The 20,156-nt window shown below is 42.1% G+C and overlaps 1 protein-coding gene across 1 annotated transcript; it reads left to right on the top strand.

Moving 5' to 3' along the window:
• Positions 1–663: 663 nt before the first annotated feature.
• Positions 664–17,849, top strand: paqr6 (progestin and adipoQ receptor family member VI). The gene is made up of 8 exons (XM_068569653.1): positions 664–787; positions 7,543–7,811; positions 8,878–9,005; positions 9,527–9,732; positions 11,149–11,275; positions 12,297–12,393; positions 12,818–12,965; positions 14,220–17,849. The coding sequence occupies exons 1-8, from the start codon at positions 772–774 to the stop codon at positions 14,483–14,485; spliced, it is 1,257 nt and encodes a 418-aa protein (XP_068425754.1). The 5' UTR covers positions 664–771; the 3' UTR covers positions 14,486–17,849.
• The last annotated feature ends 2,307 nt before the right edge of the window (positions 17,850–20,156 follow it).

Below are 20,156 nucleotides of genomic sequence, written 5' to 3'. Positions count from 1 at the left end.
GTTGTTGAGAGGGAATCGAAATGCTCCGAAACGCAGATCATGCACCTTTAACTTTTGGTTCGTTAAGGTTTTGGATGCAGATATTGTAAAATAGTGTTTTAGAGTAAAAAAGAAATATATTTGTATTTTTTTCCGCACTGGCATCAGGAAGACCAGTAGTTCAGGGATAAATCAAGGCAAGGATCCATTGAGTAAATATTTGAACCCATAAGAACCCGGACTCATTTTCCTTCAAGGAAAATTATGGTGAACATAATATATTATATATTAAATAGACCACGTAGAACACATTTCTGACATTGTTTTCAAAACGGTGTAAAACATCTGACATGTGCCATGTATGTCACATTGGTTGTTTTAATATGCTTTGGATTCAACGATATCAAATATGTTAGCTAAATATCATTGAATCCGCCAAATGAAGACCTGGGCGCGCGCATGAGGCGCAGCTGAACACGCGTGGCTCGTGTTGTTGTTGCTCCAGTGACGCACGTGAGCACCGAGCGGCGCTTCTCACTGGCTCGCGCGGCTCAAGACTGGGAAGAAAAGACTGTGGAGCTGGTGGTGTTACAAAAGAGAGACGAAGAGTGACAGGCAGAGAGAGAGAGAGACGGAGAGAGAGAGAGACGGAGAGAGAGAGAGACGGAGAGAGAGAGAGAGACGGAGAGAGAGAGAGACGGAGAGAGAGAGAGAGACGCCCAGCCGGTACTGACACACACGCGATAAGCTTTGAGCGTTTTTACGGACACGGAGACAAACTACAACTTCCGCATGCCAGAGGGTCGCGGTGAGTAAAAAGAAAAAGAAAAGCAAATGTTTGAGTGACTAAAGGCGCGAACATGATGTTCGCCCTCGCTACATTGTTGGGGGGAAGTGTCTAAACGAGCTGCTGCTGCATTACCAACTGCATTGAGGTTTTAGTTGGTTTTTTTAAGATAACGTTGAAAGATTCCCTGGGAAGCCGTGGTTAATAACCAGCCGGAAAGAAGAGGAAATTATCATTTTTAAAAAGCACGTGGGTCGATGCGAGATTATTCTAAGAATTGGCTCCATGTGACTCGCATGTTTCCCCCCCAAAGTGGTTGGTTGCTCTGGAGATGTGTGCAGACAAAATACACTTGCTAGTTGTGGGGTTTTTCTCTTACTTTAGAGCTATTAATATTTAATGCTTTGTTGTTTCCCCCATATTGTGAGCGTTGCCACATGGTTGAGCTCTTCCAGCGCACAGCTCGCACAGGGCGTCAGCAGAAAGGCTCGTGTTGTGTGGTTTGACTCGTTCTTTAAACAGTTTGCCATCTTCCACAGTTGCATCCTTTTTATTGTTCTTCTGGATTTTAGAAGACATGCCAATTTAGAGCTGCACCGCTTCTTAGATTACGCAAACAACCATACATCTAATTTGATAATCAAGAAAGAGTTAGATGCCTTGCAAAAAAAAATGCACCCAAACTAACTAGTTCTGGTTTCTTCAGTATTTGCTGCTTTCTTTGTTTGATCTTGATGTAAACTGAACATCTTTTTGTTTTGACAAAACAAGACATTTTCAGATGTCGGCTTAGTTTTTGTGGAAATGGGGATAACCATGTTCTTACATTACTCTGATGTATGTATGTTATGTCTGGAAAATAATCTGCAGGGTAATGGACAAATGGCATAAACTTGTCAACAACTAATTGAGGGAAAACGGGACATTCTTGTGTGCATAGTTCTGTGGAGGTACTGTAAGTACTGCAGTACAGGAATGCAGCAGCATGTGGGGGTGGGGGTGCACCGTCTCCACAACACACTCAGCAGTTGAGTCTTTTGTCTCCGCTTGAATGTATGACCTCATATTTGATCAGCAATGACTTGGAAAACTGGTTTCTATTTGACGTTGTGTTCCTTGTATTCGTCCCCAAATAAACTACCGACAGTCACATGCAAGCCAAAAGAACATGCTGATACTCGTACTTTTTGTACATTTTGTTTTTTCTTGTTGGAAAAGAAAAACCGGTTCATGTTTACGATGAGCTACTTGGTTGAATAATACAATAGAACAAAAAGAAGATACTTTAATTGGTATCAACCGTCTTCCTTGGGAGGTGACAGTTAAAGCTCTTTGTTCCTGCAGCCATCCAACGTGATCTGTAGGAACAGTGTTACATAAGCAGTGCTTTTCATGTGAAACGTAGACACTCACCAGGGGGGGCGGCAAGGAGGAACACCTCTTTTTTGGGACACACACACACATACACACACACACGCACACGCACACACACACATACGCACACACATTCCATGTTGACTTCAGTCTTGAAGCCATAAGAGAGACGTTGTACTCTCTGCTCTTGACCCGGTCTGGCGCATGTTCCTGTTCGCAGCGTGGCCCCGCTGCGTGTCAAATCCTAACGTAACCTCCGACACTTGGTGGGAGGCAAGTAGTTACTTTGAGAAACGGTAGATGCGGATGCATAGATTGTTTTTCTTAAGTGATTTATCCTTTAGTCCAGAGATCTTTGAAGTGGGAGGAGGGCTACAGGGGGGCGGGGAGGAGGGGGGGGGGCAGTGAATGGAAGTAAAACACATTTGTTTTACATTAGTGATCAGAGGAAGATCACACATTACCTTAAATTTGTGTGAGCTGTGAAAAGAGAGAAGTCATTTTAGGAAAACTTTACTGTTGCCCACACTCGGAAACTAATAAATACCTTTTGGACAAAACATTTATTTGATCTATTTGTTGTCAAATGGCATGATCTTACTGGCATTCAGTAATTAAGCGATGTGGGGGGTCTTTGAAAACCCCTGAATTTATTTTATAGATTTATTTTTTTTGCATTTCACCTTTTAACGCAGTTCAAATACAAATGAATCCTAAACATGCATGTCTGTTAAAAACCAAAGGTGTATTTGTGGCCTTGTTCAGGCGTTGTTGTTGTTGTTGTTGTTATGGATAGCGCTGTATGATGTCACATTGAGATATTTTACGTCCGCTTTTATTGTCTGTTTCCCAAAAAAAAGAGCAATATTTTCTTTGACTCATGTTCCAGAAGAGGGAAAAACATAATAATGATAATAGAAACTAATCCCTCCACTGACGGTCGTCTCGGGAAACAGAGACATCATTATACAATGAGTTGTACTTTTTATTCTCCTCACTTCAAAAAATAACCCTAATGCTGTGTTCTTGGTCCTCTCTTCAGCATGTGAAGAGCAAACAGGTGGTTGTAGCACATCGAGGCATGTTATGTAGGTGGTTGCCGAAAGGAATTACGGGAAATATTATGCAGTGAATCTGAGATTATAAGCAGATGGAAGTTATATGAATAATCACATACTATGACACATTTTCAAAACTTTTTTTTGTGAATTTAAGCGTAAAATATTTTTTGTTTAAAAGAAAAATGGTGCATTAACCACCGGTGAACCCAACCACCGAGGAATTATCGATGTGTGGGTTTTATTCGGTGGGCTGAATGTGTTTCTGCAGGACGGAACAAGCAGTACATGGCACATACGTCCATCTGTTTGGACAACATGCTCTCCTGCATAGCCCTCTCATTGTCAGCCTCCGGCCAATAAAGACGTCCATTGAGAAAAGGTCACATGATCGACGTCACGAGTCAGTGGGAAAGAATGCCGGGTGTCGAGAGAAGAACAAAACAGAAAAAAGGGAGGAAGTGTTGTCAGTTCAGACTTGCTGCAGAAGTCACAGGTGACGACGACAGTCTGGAGGTGAAAAGAAGGGAAGCAGATGCTTTCATGAGCCTTTTTTTTCTCGTGTCTTCCATGTCATTGGACTTGAAATTGGCCACTTGTTAGCGCTGCTGGCTCAGAAAGTATTACAGGGAACTTTGTTTACAGGTCTCAGAGAGAACTGCTGCATGCATGGGCGTGTGTGTGACAAAAAAAACTAGTTTGGTTTGCATTTAGAAAGAAGTGACGACGTCTCCATTTTTGACCTCCCCTTAAACCGAATGTCTGACTGAACTGTCAGCGGTTGAGTTGCATTCTGGGTACCGTGCAGTGCTGAATCAGTGGAGCACTTATAAGATCATCTTGTGTAATTCATTCTGCTACTGAATTTGATATAAAACGCTCCAAAAGGTTTAAAGAGGTAACTTTCAGCTTTAAAGGGATAGTTAGACATTTTGGGAAAGGCTTATCTCCGTTCCTGCTGAGTACGTTCAGAAGAGTTCTGACATGCCTTTTATGAAATGTATGTTTTCCAGTTGGAACATTAAAGCAGATGTGGAAAAACAAAACAAAAAGTGTCCCCATTTTAATACTTTATGAGTGCATCTTCATCACTTTTCCTGAGTCAACACACGATATGACGTGACGAGTGTTCAGGGGAGCAACAATTTCAGTTTGGGCTTACCTCACAAAGCGTAGAGGGGTCAGAATAGGTCAAGGTTGGTCAATGTCCATCAAAACGGAATTTGCATCATGCTGAATGAAAACCCTTTTCATAATAACAGGAATGCTTTGCTGAAACGTTACAGAACGCTAAACGCCCTTTTGCTGGACAGGAGGAGTCAAATATCTTCAGGAAACCACAGTCGACTCGTGAAGGTGGATGTTGTCTCTTGCGGGAGGATGCGTGCAAGATTTACTGAACCACTTCAACATGTCAAGTCTTAGAAAAGGCTCTAGAAAGACGATGCAAATTGAGAGGTTGAACCTTGTTTAATAGATCTGCATCAGACAGGCTGAAGGTTTGTCCTGTCTCTGCACAAATCCATGTGTTTTTATATAATATGAAGTGGAGTTTACTCGCTGACTCAGTTATTCCTCTGTGTGTGTATTGTGTGTGTGTTTTGTGTGTGTGTGCTTATGCATATACAAGCTTGTATGATGCTGTCTGGTACATCGTAGGTTCTGTAAATCCATGGCCACTTTGTGTGTGTGTTTGGTCTTGTGATCGTGGACAGTTGAGTCCTCATGCCGGTGAAGTTGTCAGATCAGAGGGTTTTCTGCATTCTGCGGTTCAAACCTGTGTCAATCAATTCCTGCTGTTTCTCGTAGATTCTGCTCTGCTCCTGCTGAACTCTGGTTGAAATGTGTAGAAGTTAAGCACAATTTCACCCTCTCCGACTTCTCCTAAACACTTCTGGACGTGCGTGTTGTTGAAATGTAGAGCATGTACACAATGTCACATGATTTTAAAACGGGAAACGCTGACTGGGTCACTGAGATCTGAGGAGCTAGTGCATTAATGTCACCGCATGACAACGCAGTTTTTCTGCTTTATGTCGACGTACATTGAGTCAACTGTCCAAAATGAGTTGTAACCATTACATTCTTAAATTGTTTGGCCAATTAAAAGGCTTTATAAAGTTCCTCGTTTTCATCTCCCGTCTCTCATAACCAGTTAAAATCATGGATGGATCACGACTACACACAGGAACATGAAACACAAAATGACTCGAAAATAGACTCAAAACTACACACACACAAAACGACTACAGAGTCGCAAGGTGCAGCAAAGCTCACGTTGAGTTACATTCAGGAGCTACACATGAGTTTGTTGCCGAGTTGATCAGGACGGATGAAGTTTGCGGCAACTTTGTCAGGTAGCTAGCTCCAGGACTTTGTTCCTCCTGAGAGAACCAAGATGACCAGATATGCCAAGGATCTAAATTCAAATGAGCTTTTTTCTTTTTCACAATCCAGTGAACCCAGTCGCTTTTCGTTGCTATTGTCATCGTCACACAAGCCATGGTCTTGTGTGTGTTGGTGTTATGTAGTGTGCTGCGGCCGTGATGAATGCAGGATTTGTGTGTGTGTGTTTGTGTGTGAGAGTGAGAGAAGCCTCATTTCCATCCAGCGCAGCGTGTAACAGTCATTCTTTGGCCCCTGTACTCTCGAGGCTTCAGCCTCCACAAAGCTCACTTTGTCACCGCTAACACGCCGCGGCCTGCAGCTGGGTTGCAGTGAGTGGCGGACTCTTCGCGCGCGTGTGTGTGTGTGTGTGTGTGTGTGTGTGTGTGTGTGTGTGTGTGTGTGTGTGTGTGTGTGTGTGTGTGTGTGTGTGTGTGTGTGTCCGTGTTCCCTGATGATTCAACCAATGATTTCCAATCTGTATATTTTAAAGAAGAAATGGGTTGTGTGTGTAAGATGTGGTGTTTGTTAGTTCATGAAATCCTTTTAGTGTACTTTGTTCATGTTTTTTATGCATTTGAGTCTATACTGGATTTTGAGGCTGAATTAAAACATTTGGCCATTATTAGTTTTAATGTAAACTCATTACATCTGTTTATTGAAGAATTGTGAACAAAACGCATGTACGGAGTGGGCCATTTTATTTTTATTTTTTTCTCAACTCGTCAGCTCTGGCGGCCGGATGGCCTCACTCGACTGCATATGCCCGTACCTGCTGAGTTTGTCCGGGAACGTCCCCGCTTTTCACTTCCAGATATTGTCACGGTACAGTTTGTCAAGAAAGTTCAAACCGTCTTGTGGAGTGAGAACCGGTTATCTGATCACGTAATGTCCTGTGTGATATTCGCCCTCCTCACAAACACGTTATTGCACGCTCGCCTTCAGTCACGGGGCGCTGCGACGTGACAATGCCAGGCATTCTTTGAATGGATGGTTGGATGCGTCTGAAGAGCGGCCACAATCAGGGATTGTTCTCTGTGTCGGCTCCAGTCGACAAAGACACCACACTGGAGGACTCTCGTCATATATACTTGCTGATATAATATTTGCCACATGACCAACGTTGGAAAGGTGAACCTAAAAGACGAGTTTCAGAAATCCAATTTGTTGCAGCTGTCAGTGAATATAATAAGGACATTTTTAATGTAGGACTTTGACCTTTTATTGAGCATTGTTTAGACTGCGATTGCTTTTTTTTTAACTTAAAAGTTACTGTGAGGAGCTTTTTAACTACTCTTAATGCTCAGCTCAGAGTCTGTACAAATCATTCAGGTTCACCAGAAGACCTCTTCAGCCCCGACTAGTGGGGCCCTCTAGCAGCAACCAGCCCACCGGGGAACAGACCCAGATCTGGCTCCAGAAGCAGAGCTTTGCCTCGCAGAGCCGCTGGGAGCCGACGCCAACATGAGGCAGACTGACTCCTGCTGCAGCAAAATAGGAGGTTTTCTGAAGCGATTCTGGTTCTCTGAGACGACTACCGCTTTCATCCACAGGGGCCGCCAAAATCAAGACACAATGAAAGTTCCTTGTTGGGTAAATGAGGGATAATACTGTATAAACCACTTCCAAAGGGGGTTCCACATTTTAAGAGCTGAACCCTTAAAATGTATAGTTTCCTCCTTGGATTTCTGATCCTCGTCTTTCAGGTTCACCTTTGCAACGTTGGTCGCGGAGCAAATATCATATTAGCACTAAAGTATATATGACAAGAGTCCTCCAGTGTGGCATCTTTGGTGACTGAAGCTGACACAGAGAACCATCCATTATTGAGGCCCCCAACAAAACCCTGACTCCCAGGACCAGCTGGGGACGTGGGGCTGCTGTAGTTCTCAAAGTCACAAATTACTGGTCAGGTGTTTGTGTCTCATTGAGTGTGTGTTTTGTTGTCCGTCTCTGCAGTGTTTCCAGTGTGGCGGGGGATCGGGGTCGGTGCTGGCGTCAGAGGCGGGTGGAGCCAGGGCTGGGGGCGCTGTCTGCGATGGGAGCCTGACGGTCCAGGACAAGGGCCCCGGATACCGGTATTTGACTACCCTGTCTGGATTGTCCTCTGTCGCGGACGCGCCAGGCTCACGGAGGTTTGTCAGCGGGGGAGGGGTGCCATCCGACTGCCCACGGACATGCTCAGCATCAAGCTGTCCCAGCTCTTTGACATCCACCAGATCCCCAAGGTACGGAAGGAAGGAGGCCTGACTGTGTGAGCTGTCTTCCAGTTTGTTTTGTCCTGTTGTAAATATCAAATGTCCTGTTGTGACACGATTCTCAGTTGAGGACGCAACATTCCTCTCACCATCTGCAGGCAGATCCTCTACGATCACTGATTGTAAAATGATGTGGTGTGGTCACAAGGTAGCAGTGCTGTAAGCTGAATGGAGAATAATAAGAGTAATATTTTAAGATTTGTTTGATTATCATGTTAATACTGGTTACAGTGCTATTTATTTGGCCGCAGTAGTTTAAAACCTGATCCCGGGTCATCAGAGTCTGCACCTCGTCACAGAGAACTGCAGGCGTCCACCCGGCTGTTGTGTACTTATCTTTACTGATAAGCAGCCTTTGTTGACTGGGTTTTGCGTCACAAATTTCAAGCAGGTTTCAGTGTGGAGCACTTAAATATGTGTCCTTGATTTTGTGTTTGAGTTTTAAATATTTTAGTTAGACACGAGCAGAAAAGACGAAAAACTGTTTGTGATCCAGGCCGGCATCTGTTTAGAATAAACAAACTGGTGCCGCTGTTTAATAAAAAATATAATAATTACTGTCACTGTTATTTGACTTGGAGGTTTAAGTTCCTGACATGCTCTACTAAGTGTTATCAGATCGCCTCCTGCTTAGGAGAATATTTACATTGTTCTGCTTTTTGTTGCTCTCTTTCTTTGCACGTCCGATTAGAAGTTCTGCAACACAATTTAAAAAATATATATTTTTACAAATTTTTAAGGGTTTCTCAATCCTTTATTTCCTTGTGAAATGTTTGATGCTTTCACAGTTATTTAAACAAAACAATAAATGGTTGCATTGTCACACCGTGCAACTGTTATTTTTATTATTTAGGAACTGAAGGTATAGGATGGTTCTGTAGAAGCTGAATTGATAAGATAGTATTTTTTTCTGCTGTTAAATGCAGTTCGGAAACAAGTTTCTGTTATACCAAAAACCCTAAATGTGACCATAAAGCGAGACGAGATAAGAAGTCAGCCTTTCAGTTTCTGTAAGGAGCGTGTGCTCGGTCCACAGGTGTTCAGGGAGGAGAGCATCATCTCTGGATACCGTCACCCGCGGAGCTCGGCGCTGGACTGCGTCCTCAGCAGCTTCCAGATGAACAACGAGACGATCAACATCTGGACCCACTTCCTGCCAACGTGGTGCGTGCAGCAACACGGACGCCGTTTTTTATTTTACATTTCTCACGTGTTCATTTAATGTGTGTATTGTGTTTGCTGTTATTTATTGCCTTGATGCACCAAAACAGCTAATATGCAACAGCTCAACATTTATGTCTACGTGGAACTTGGAAATGTCCTTCAAGTAGCATTTAAGAAAAGTGAGAATATATATACCTTCCAGCTGTAAAAACCTGACAGTTTGTACGGATCATTCGAGGTTTCTGCGTCTTTGTTTGCTATCGGAGACCTAAACCCTTAAATCCTTCGCAGGATGGAAAATAAACTGGTGGCTAAAATATACTATCAAGAGTTTTAGGAAGGTGGTAAAAATGTTGAGGCAAACATCCAATAAGCCTGAATCCTAACAAACAGGACACTGCGATCAGGACGACCGATAAGTTCAACAGCCTTAAAGTCCAGCGTGGGACAGAAGCAGATTGAGTTGATTGCTCTAAAGATACTGAGGGGAGGAAAATAAATGATGAAATGGTGTTTTGCAGGTACTTCTTGTGGCGCTTCTTTGCCCTCTGCTCCACGATGAACTTCCTGACCGACAGCTACACCTGGCCGCTGCTGGTGTACATGCTGCTCATCTGCATCTACCCCTTCACCTCCAGCTGTGCGCACACCTTCAGCACCATGTCTCCAGAGTCCCGCCACATCTGCTACTTCTTTGACTACGGAGCGCTCAGCCTCTACAGTCTGGGTAAGTCCTCAGACACAAAGATGGAATCAGGAATAATCTATATTTTCAGTGCACAACACTCGGAACTTTACTGTTTTTTTATTTTTTTAAGGATTTCGGTGCAGGATTTGCATCTTACATGCATTTTCTCCCCTTACTTTTCTCTGCTACCTATTACTTGCTGGAGGAAAAATAGACCTGTGGCTAAAATGTACTGTCAAGATTTTTGATCGGCATGTCTGATTTCCATATGCTCTCAAAGCCCATGCAGTAGTGTCTCCTCTCTGCCTCGCTGGCTGAGAAACAATTTTGTTTCTTGGCTCATCTGCTCACAGGGCAGCGTGTGTTTGACCACACGACCATTTCTCCTAGGCATAGTACTTCCCTATCGCTGTATCGGCCTTTACAGAGATATTTGGAATTTGAACAAAGTTTTTCGGAGCTTGTTTTGCACATGTGGTCATTTGGAAAACAGGTTCCTGCAGCATGCACTGTCACGGTCTGTCTGCCGATTTGCAGGCGAGTACGAACGTGCTCAACATTCATTTTGTCTGCGCTCCACCTTTTTTTTTTTTTTTTTTTTTTTTTTAAATGTTCGGACATAATTGTGGGTTGTAAGGTGTGTGTGCATTTCAGATTATACCGTTTTGTATTTGTCTTATTGGGCGGGTTCGTGATCCCCTGCAGCGTATTTAGGAGCAGTCGTTAAACATCGACCGAGGCCCTTTTCAGTTCCTGTCACAAATGTGTGGTGGTCCCCTGCAGACTGATCCTTAATCTACCACAAAGCCTCTTAGTGCCAAGATGTGCCCAGTTTAAAATGTCCAAAAGTCCATCTCGGGGATAAGTGCAGTAAGAAGGTTTTCTCACTGCAGGAAGGACCAAACAAAAACATGACTAGCCAAGTTGTTCCACACGGTGCAGCAGATGCTCTGGAGGCAAGAAGAAGGCCGCTGCACCGCTGCTCTCTAATTACAAGTCCACACTGAGAAGCTTCCAGGCGGGCAGATCCTGGCGTGGAAATAAAAACAAACTGAGAAATAGCAAACGTTTGTCATGTTATCGAAAAGACGCGTAGAATTTGAAATGCTCCTATTTAGTGACTCCTAGTGGTTGTATTTCTAATGTGGTTTCATTGTTTCTGACACAAAACAAAAATCTGTGTCGCGACGCTTCCCCCTGCCCCTGTGTTATCCTCATCTCTTATTTTCTCAGTGACTGTTTTGCTCTGTGTTGGTTTGTGTAACAGATTGATTGAGTTTGGTTGCATATCAAAATACAGTATTTCTAAAAGATGTATTGAAATGCATTTACATTTACACAAGACTCTTTTAATTTAAATAAACATATCCATTCATCTCAACAAAAGCTCACGCAGGAAGCGAAATGTTTACGCTCTCGGATCAAATCAACTTCCTTTTATTCTGTATCTGCCAGGTTGTGCCATAAGCTACGGATACTACGTCATGCCCGACTGCCTGCTGAACAGCTGGCTCCATCAACATTTTGTCCCCATCGCCATTGGAAACACGGTGTTCTGCACCAGCCTGTCCTGCTACTCCAGGTGAGAGGCCGCTGTGTTGCACCTCTGGACACGAATGTACAAGACATGTTTCAATCTTTACGTCTCGGAACAACTGTCAGGAGTTTCGGTAAATGCAAAGGAGTTCAGCATGAATTATTTCTTGAACATTAGGCCGAAAGGATTGAAAACAAATGCTGAATACGACTCGTGTTGCCACGATTGAAACTCTGCTGAGACCGCATTTAAGCCATCATGTGACACTTTGAACTCTCCGCCGAAACCCGCGATAAATGACATTATTTTAGGCTCAGCAGCTCGTGGAGACAGTGAGCCACTGCTGAACCTGCAGCGTGTCAGTGACTCTGTTGCCTCAGTTTGTGTGCTTAGAGCGTCTTGTAGTAGACTTCTGTGTAGTAAGTGTGTTGTCCTCAAATCAACTTTTATCAAACATATGGAACTAATGTGGAACAGATTTTAATCCTGTGGTCTACTCCAGCGCTGTTGACTGATGGTGAAGAGTCAATGACAGTAGGCCTGAAGATCAAGAATACCGTCAGGCTGTCTCCGTTTTACTTTTGTGTTCACTTTTGCATTTATTTGTGTTCAGTTTTAGTTCGTTTTCGGAGTGTGTTTGCTAGTTTTCATTTCATTTCAGGAGTTTTATTTAGTTTTTACAGATATAATGTAAGTATGTAGCTGACAGTCATGCTTGAAGAACTGTAATAATGTCCATGATGTTTACGTCTTTTGTTTTGGGAATTTACTTCTTTACGACCACACCCGCACACCTTTTCTTGTTTTATTTTATACATCTGGAGCTACTGGTAGCCAGGGTGCAGGCATTTTACTTAACATTAAATGATTTGCAAAATGCTTAACTTAGCTTCTATTGATATGTTATTGTTGGCTTATGTATTTCTCCCTCTGGGTGTCAATGAGATTGTGGTATTTGGTATTTTTGTATGGTTTTGTTTCTGAATGTATGTGTGTCCTTTTTTTTCGACGCGTAGATGGAATTGAAGACAAGCGGCTGACTGCTGCCCTCTGTCTGTCTCCGCAGGTTCCTGGAGCTGCAGTTCCCACAGAGAAGTAAAGCTCTGAGGACGGGAGCGTTCGTCCTCCCTTTTGTCTTTGACACGGTTCCTCTGTTTTACAGGGTGAGTGTCGGTCTCCAGGTCGACTTTCAGTCGCAGATTGAAAAACAATGTAGATATTACTCATGCACACCGGTTTGTCTATGCGTCGTTATGTAAGCGGAGCCGACTTTGGCTCACCAACCCAGAGACGGATTTCGTTTCTCAATCTAACACAAATGTATCGCTGCCATCAACTAATCCCTCTAATCACTGCGATGCTTAGTTTGTGCAACACACAAGTCATTTGTTGGGAGTACTTCTTTTGTCTCTAACTAGGTCAGAAATTCTGTTAACAATGCTTCAGTCCTCAGTGTTGACAACAGAATTGTCCACTTAGATAAATATATATATTAAATGAGTGCTTTCTGTTGACGTTTCTCTCTCTTTGAGATACTTTTTTTTCTTTTAATAATTTGTATTTGACTTGGTTTGTTTCTGCATGCAGATCCTCCTCTGCTTCGGCGGCAGTGGCTTCAGCCCGAGCGACGCCTTGTCCAGTCACTGTTACCACCTCCTCTTCGCCTTCCTCACCTGCTTCCTGTTCACCGCCCACCTCCCGGAGAGGCTGGCCCCGGGGCGCTTCGACTACATCGGTATGTCCTTGGTGGATTTTGTCAGCGAGCCTTGTAACCGGCTTGTTTGACTTTGCACAGCCCATGCTGAGAAGTACTTTAAATCTTGCTGCCCTTACCGAGGAAATAATGACAAATACATGTCGGAAAGTATGGCAGATGATTGATGTTTGAAAAGGATCAGGCATGTAAAGCAATATCATTCCAACAGTATATACTGAGCACCTTTATGTATGGAGGGGGGGGCGCGATCTTTTTGCAGTGTTTTGCCTGTTCTTGACCGCTGCCTGCTGGACACAGCTGACACAAACAACAACAAACTGTGTGTAAAGTTGCTTCCTGTGTTGTTTTTTAGAAGCGTGTGTCTTTGTTTGTGAACCTCAATAATAAGTTGCTCTTTAAAACATTGCATTGATTAGCAAAACCATGACATGAATAATTAAATCATCAAATGAATGAATTATTAATGTTTGATCTGCAACTGATTTTAATGTCAGTCATCTGACTTTTCTACAGTATGTGCCTTCTGTTGCACTTTTAAAGCTCTAATAACTTAATATGAGGCCGTGTATTCAAATAGCTTGTTTGATTTGACCAACAGTCTAAAACCCAAAGAGCTTCCCTTTACTTTCATAAATCACAAAGAAAAGAATAAAATCGTCACACTTGGGAAAACGGAGAAAGGTAGTTGTTACTAATTGTTAGTGAGTCAACTATTTATATATTTTTTGTCTCCGTGTAGCTCGAGCTGAGATGAAAAGTAGATATTGGACAGCACTCGGTTAAGTTGCTGAAACTAACAATTATTATTATTAATAACAGCCAAAAGATTCATCATTCAGACTCTGAAATATCCAGAAATAGGGGGAAAAAAAGCTTTCTTCAAATGTCTTGTTTGGCCCAAAACTCAATGGATGTAAAGTTTACGATGATTTAAAACAGAGAGGAGCTGCAAAGTAGAACCAGAGAAATAATTTAAGCGATTAGTCGGTGCTTAATACGAGGGGAGGCAGTTTATTTTGTAAGCATTTTCAGTTCTATTTGTTGAAATTATGTTTATATCTAGACTGCAATAACTAATATAAAAATGCGAGAAAAATGTCATATTTAATCAGACACTGTAGATTTGCATATTGATTATTCAACTAATAGATTTGCATATTGATTATTCAACTCACGAGTTTGCACATCGCAGACATACCGTGCACGTTTTTAAACAGTTCTCGATCCGTGCCTCGCCGTTTCCTCCACCGAACCCTGTCTCCTCTCACGCAGGCCACAGCCACCAGCTCTTCCACGTCAGCGCTGTGGTGGGGACCCACTTCCAGATGGAGGGCGTGATGGCAGACATGACGTCGCGGCGGGCGTGGCTGCTGGCCCACGGAGCGACGCCCTCCTTCCTGGGGACCATCGGCGTGCTCGTGGCCAGCCTCGTCCTCAACCTGGGCATCATCGTCATCTTCAGCACGCCGCTGCTGTGGAACACCCACCACGGCGCCAACCAGCCGCGCACGCCAAAGTGCGAGTGCAAGGAGCAGTGAGGCCACGAAATGTCTAATTCACTTTCCAAAGGAAAGGTTTGTCTGTCTCAGAAGTAAACGGTGAATGGACCTGTACTTGTGTAGCGCTTTTCTAGTCTTCCGATCACTCAAAACGCTTTAATACTACATGACATCATTCACCCATTCATACACTGGTGGGAGGAGCTACCTCCCATCAGTGCAAGGTGCCACCTGCCCATCAGGACTGACACACGTTATGTGTATGAATGTGTGCGTGTGTACGTGTTTTTACTAGTTTTATCATTCCGAGGTAAAGATTTTGATGCAATCTGTTCAGCATTTGTCCAGCACACCCGATACCTCTGCTCACGTGTTCGCTCAGCAGCCGAGGACCCGGTCGCGTTCGTTGAAGCCCTTTTCTGATGTCGCATTGAGCTCTGTGTGTCCGTGTACAAAATGTCTGTTTAATTTATTTCTGAGGTGCTTCAATGGGCATTTGAAAAGGCTCTGGGTTGAAGGACGCGTGCTGTTGCAACACAAGCGTGTTGTTGTAGGTCCCACATTTACGATGTTTACAGTGGAGCTCTACAAGGTTAAAGCTAAAACTGGAAAACGTCTAATGTCGCAGTTTGCAGAGATTATATTTGGAATTTCATTTTTTTTTCCATTTGTTTTTTTTTATGTGCTAGGCCAGAATCTCTTTTTTACTTTAAGGATCTATTTAAAATGTTGTCTATAACTGGACTGGTTGGTGTGGTTGATCTACACAGTCTTCAGTGTAGGCGACCCTCAATCAACTCTCCACAATGCATTGCAGCTCTTATACAGTAGATCCACGTATTGATTCCACTCAGCAGGGACAGGAATTGATTTGCAGGTCGTGTGGTTCTTTTTCCTGATTGCCTGCCTTGTTATGAACCCCACAGTCCGCCCTTAGCAGAAGGGGAGAACAATATATTACAACACATTGGTGATTGAAAGAACAGGTACCATTGGGAAAATATATATCTTGTTTTTTAGAAATGAACATTTCCATGACAACATTATTGTGGCCTCATACCCCCTAAAGGTTTTGCGCTCTGAACGTTTATCGTGGACAAAAGCACTTAAACTCAACGGTTGTATTTCGTAATTTTGTATGTTTTTTAGTAAATTTTTCCCACACGTGTGGTTTATAACTAACGAGTTAGGCGTCGAGTTATTTTGAGAGGGGGAAAAGTAACTTTAGTCATAGTTTGGGTCTTGTTAATACTGTGGTGCATTTATAGTATTACAAACCAGCCCCACTCCTGCACTGATCTTTCCCATCAGACAGTTTGATGGTGACATTTATCTCTGAAAAAATGATATGTTAATAGAATTGTATTATATTTATCTTTTTTTCAGTTTCATAAATGGGGATCAAGAGGAATGTTTTTCTCCTTTTTGGGAATACATGGATTAAGTAACAGTGGTTTGTTAAAAATAAACTATTCATACGCTGTTAGTTGCGACTGTTATTGATCTCTGTGTCCTTTTTAAACACGTGAAAAAAGTGCAGGCGGGTTACTTCAGCAGGTTTACAATTTCAGTAAATTTGTTGGAAGAGTTCATTAAAAAAAAAGTAGAAATGATTATTTAAATCAAGTAATCGATTAGTTTGATAATTGTTTATATGTCAGTTACTTTTCAGGCCAACAAATGTTCCAACTTATTATTTTATATCATTCAAAATTTGAATATCATTCAATTAAAAGCGGGTTCAAATTATCTCAGATTTTTTTCACGTGTTTGAAGAAAAGAAAAAAATGTAAGGATTCGATAATGGAGAAAAATGACTAAACTGCATAAATTAGACATACATTCATAACCTCAGTATAGCAGCAATCTCAGTACTGTACATACAGCCTACGCCTCAAAGAAGTCTCGGTTAATAGTGTTTTTTTAAATGGAAGACAGGACATTTCTGTCGTAGCTCTAACGCACTGCAGGTACAGATTTCAACACCGCTCATCTTTAATGACAAACGGTTTGGAAGGCTCGTTTGTATAAAGTAGGTTTGAAGGCATGTTTTGCACAAATGTAGAGTTAATTCCAGCGTTAACACCAGTAGTGTGAACACACCATCCGCAAGAGGCACATGGCTCACACACTCACACACACTAAGGTCTTTTGGTCGGGAGTTTAAAAAGAGGGGAAGATGTACGTGTTATTATGGGAATGCGGTGTGAACAGGTCCATGTTTGGACGCTGAAGGAGGACGGTCGGACGCGGAGTGAATGTGTAGACTCACAAAGAGCGCTCACACACTTTTGTATTAGAACAGGAGTTGTTTCACATGTTTTCATGGTTAGTGTACACAGCATAGCAGACATACCAGACAAATCGGAGCAGTATTTGTCCTCATTGTGGTTTCCACTGACTCTGTTTTATCGCCACTCCTTGTCAAGCGTCGATAGATTCATTTTTAAATTTTATTTTGTCTTTGCCCATCGTTTTACGGCATTCCTCGGTGGCCTTGTTGGTTCTTGGAATTGCATCATTACTGGTTTCTCTCGTGGTTCTTTGGTATTGACCCAAAATAGTTAAAACTCTTTCATTTCAAAGCTGTTTTTGTAGTTTTTCTATTCTGCCTTCATCTCATTCATTTTCAGCCGTTTGGTGCCTGCACTATTTCTCAGCAGTTTGACGGTTATTATGACCTCCACGTCAAGTGGGTCAGTGCTGGTGTTGCCTTACTGAGTTGCATTTTTGCATTTATTTTTGACCAAACTATCAATTCCAGCCCCAGAAATTCCCCAGACCAGATCACTGTTATTCTGAAGGCTGCTTGTCTTGTTAACCTTGTGGGTTTACTCTCAGTGGACGAGCAGATTCAGGTTTAAATTATCAGGAAAACCGGGAGCTTTTCTTATGACAACGTAAAAAAAGTGTACGTAAAAAGTATTGAAGGATGTTTAAAAACGTGAAATGGAGAGCAAAGATGAGTGCGGGATCAAACATTTCAAAACGGGGTTTGAAAGATTCATTGGTGCCTTTTTAAAAAAAATAAACAATGTTTTATACAACCTTTCTTTTTATATAAGACAACAAACTACTCTTCAACTGTATAAATATCTGTTCTTTGCTATGTGTAATTTGCTACTTTGTTCAACTAGATTTGTGTAATAAATTAAGCTTTTTATAAGTGTATTGATTGTCACTGGAATTATTTTAGTGTCTTTAAAACCGTCTGGATGCTTTTTGTACGTTTGTACCGTGTGATGAAGAGCAATTTCTTAAGGTTTTACCAACGACTAACAATTATTAATAACGGAGAAGTTTCAGTTTAATGTCCCACAACTTAAGGTGGGATCCTCAAATGTCTTATTTCAACTCTCCAATATAATATATTTACATACTCCTGGGTATGACGCATATTTATTTTTATTTTTACCTCTAAAGATGGCCAAAACTAATTATCATTATCAAAATAAAATAATTCACCTTCAGATATGCAACTTGTCCTTCATGTCGATAGCTACAACCTTGAAAAATACTAAGATAGATTCTCTTTGAGTAATAGAAATTGAAATGCGGTGAATGTGACCAGCAGAGGGCAGAACACAACAATGAGTGTGTTGTTCAGGTTGAGCAGCTCTTGCTCCTCGCTGCTGATCAGCTTTTATTCCTCCTTAAAGTAGGCTGCAGTGTTGCAACGGTGTGTGATTTCCGCAAAGATGTATCTGCAGGCAACGTATGTTTGATGTAAAATCACGCTGCAGAAATGGTCAAAATAATCAGCCTTCAAAACATTTTTTTCCTAAACTGAGATCGTTCCGCTTGTCCCCAGAGACTATGCTTTTGTTTGAGGCGGAACATGAATATCCTCAGTTTAAATACAATAATAAGGCATTATTATTGTATAATGCCTTATGTCACACTACAGAAAAAAACACATCTACAACATTTCACAAAAAAAGATAATCTCACAGAACTGTAGGATACAGGAATCATTGTGGATTAAAGGACTTGTAAAATGGATTTTTTTTTTCAATGCAGTTTTATTATCGTTTGTAGTAGGAACTATTTTATTTCAATCACAGTTCCTACATGAAACTGCTCAGGTCTCAGGATTATTCTGAGAAACCGGGTCATGACTTCTGGAAAGAGACGTTGCTGTTGACTTTTTTAAATGTAATTTCTTGGACGCCACAAACCGAGTGCCATATAGTCCTTTATATGCAGGAGTTATCTTCCTACTCTGTGACCGTCTTTAATGCCTTACAGGGTTTATAGTAAAGCATACCGAGTGGTCTATTACTGGCTAAATTAATCTGCACTGGCATTGTCATGGAAAAAAATAATTACCATAAAAAAATCAATATCCTGCATACAAGCATTATATGTCGAGGGAGAAGGTTTATAAGTAAAGCAAAGCTCTAATAGGAGTTCCATTTTAAAAAATGGCCTCATTCCCAGTTCTTATTATAGTCATATCCCATATCTAACCAGGCTGGAGACTTGAGTGCTTATTAAAAAGGGTTCATTCTGAAACCACAAATGGAGCCCTTAAGGATAACGGGGACAAACACTACAGAGTGTACTAATCCTATCTGACCCAGAATCTGCTTGTAGACACTAGAAGAAACAATAAGCCAGACACGAGTCCTCCAAGTGTTTTCATCCGCCCGGTACACCAGAGGAGGTGGAGAGAAAGAAAGAGACAGAGAAAGGGATGATAGCATTACTCACAATCCATTACCACTCCCAGGAGACGCTCTGCATACAGAGTGATGGTGGGGGGAGGGTGGCGATGAGGAGGAGGACATGGGGGGGGGGGGGGCTGGTAGTGTGAGGAAGAGAGAGAAGGGTTTTGGTTGATGTTTGTTTGCTGGAGGCCCGGCGGTAAGGCAATATGAAACTTGATTATTTCTTTTCAATAATCATCTGCTGAAGATCCCAGCGAGACGTCGCAGGATGCTGATTAGTTCGTCAAAAATAATAGAAGGGGCTTGAATTGCCTTGTTAAGATGTCTAACTTTAAGGACAGACAGCGGCCCAAATCATTGTTCGCTCTGAAGCGCGTGATAATGACGGATTGACTGATGCCGAGAGAGGCAGGCTGCAGCCACTCCATTTTTATTTTTTTTAACTGAAGTTTGTTTATTTTTAAGGGCAGACAATATACAAAGCGCTGGAGTAACAATACATGAAGATATATATACTTTTTAGACATTAATACAGCGTATGTACATTTAGTATTTACACTTAAAGGCATCATAGCGGTTTGTACACTCTGGCTTTCATCCTCTGAAATTTGGTTGAATTTAAACTTACTTTTTTTCCCATGGAGGTGGCCTCCCCTCCAGTGTCTGTTTCAGTGCCATCTGTCCCTCTCCTCCTGGAGTTTCACTCACTTAAATCCATCTGCTACCTCTAAAACCATCTCAGTATGTCCCCTCCCCACCATCTTGCCCCTGTACCGAATTTCCCTGCAGTGCTTTGCTTTTTGAAGGTGGCAACAGCTGCATGTTGAACATCGCTGATTTGTACAAAATGCCCCGACTGAGCGTCTCAGGCCGGCCACGGATCAAACTGTTGCTCTTTTGGAAGTATTTTTTTTCATATTTTGACAGCAAAACTGACCACATTAAATGTAAACACACACTTATTTGACATTTTGTTCTTGTTTTTAAAAAATACTCATATGATACATTTGGATTTCAGAAACAAACAAGCTTACGGTTTT

The sequence above is a fragment of the Clinocottus analis genome, unplaced genomic scaffold, assembly GCF_023055335.1.
Source record: "Clinocottus analis isolate CAN_PGR_092001 unplaced genomic scaffold, fCliAna1.0.p SCAF_9, whole genome shotgun sequence".
Classification (NCBI taxonomy): Eukaryota; Metazoa; Chordata; class Actinopteri; order Perciformes; family Cottidae; genus Clinocottus; species Clinocottus analis.
The sequence above is the reverse complement of the archived record's forward strand: the minus strand, read 5'-3'. Positions and strand labels throughout refer to the sequence as shown.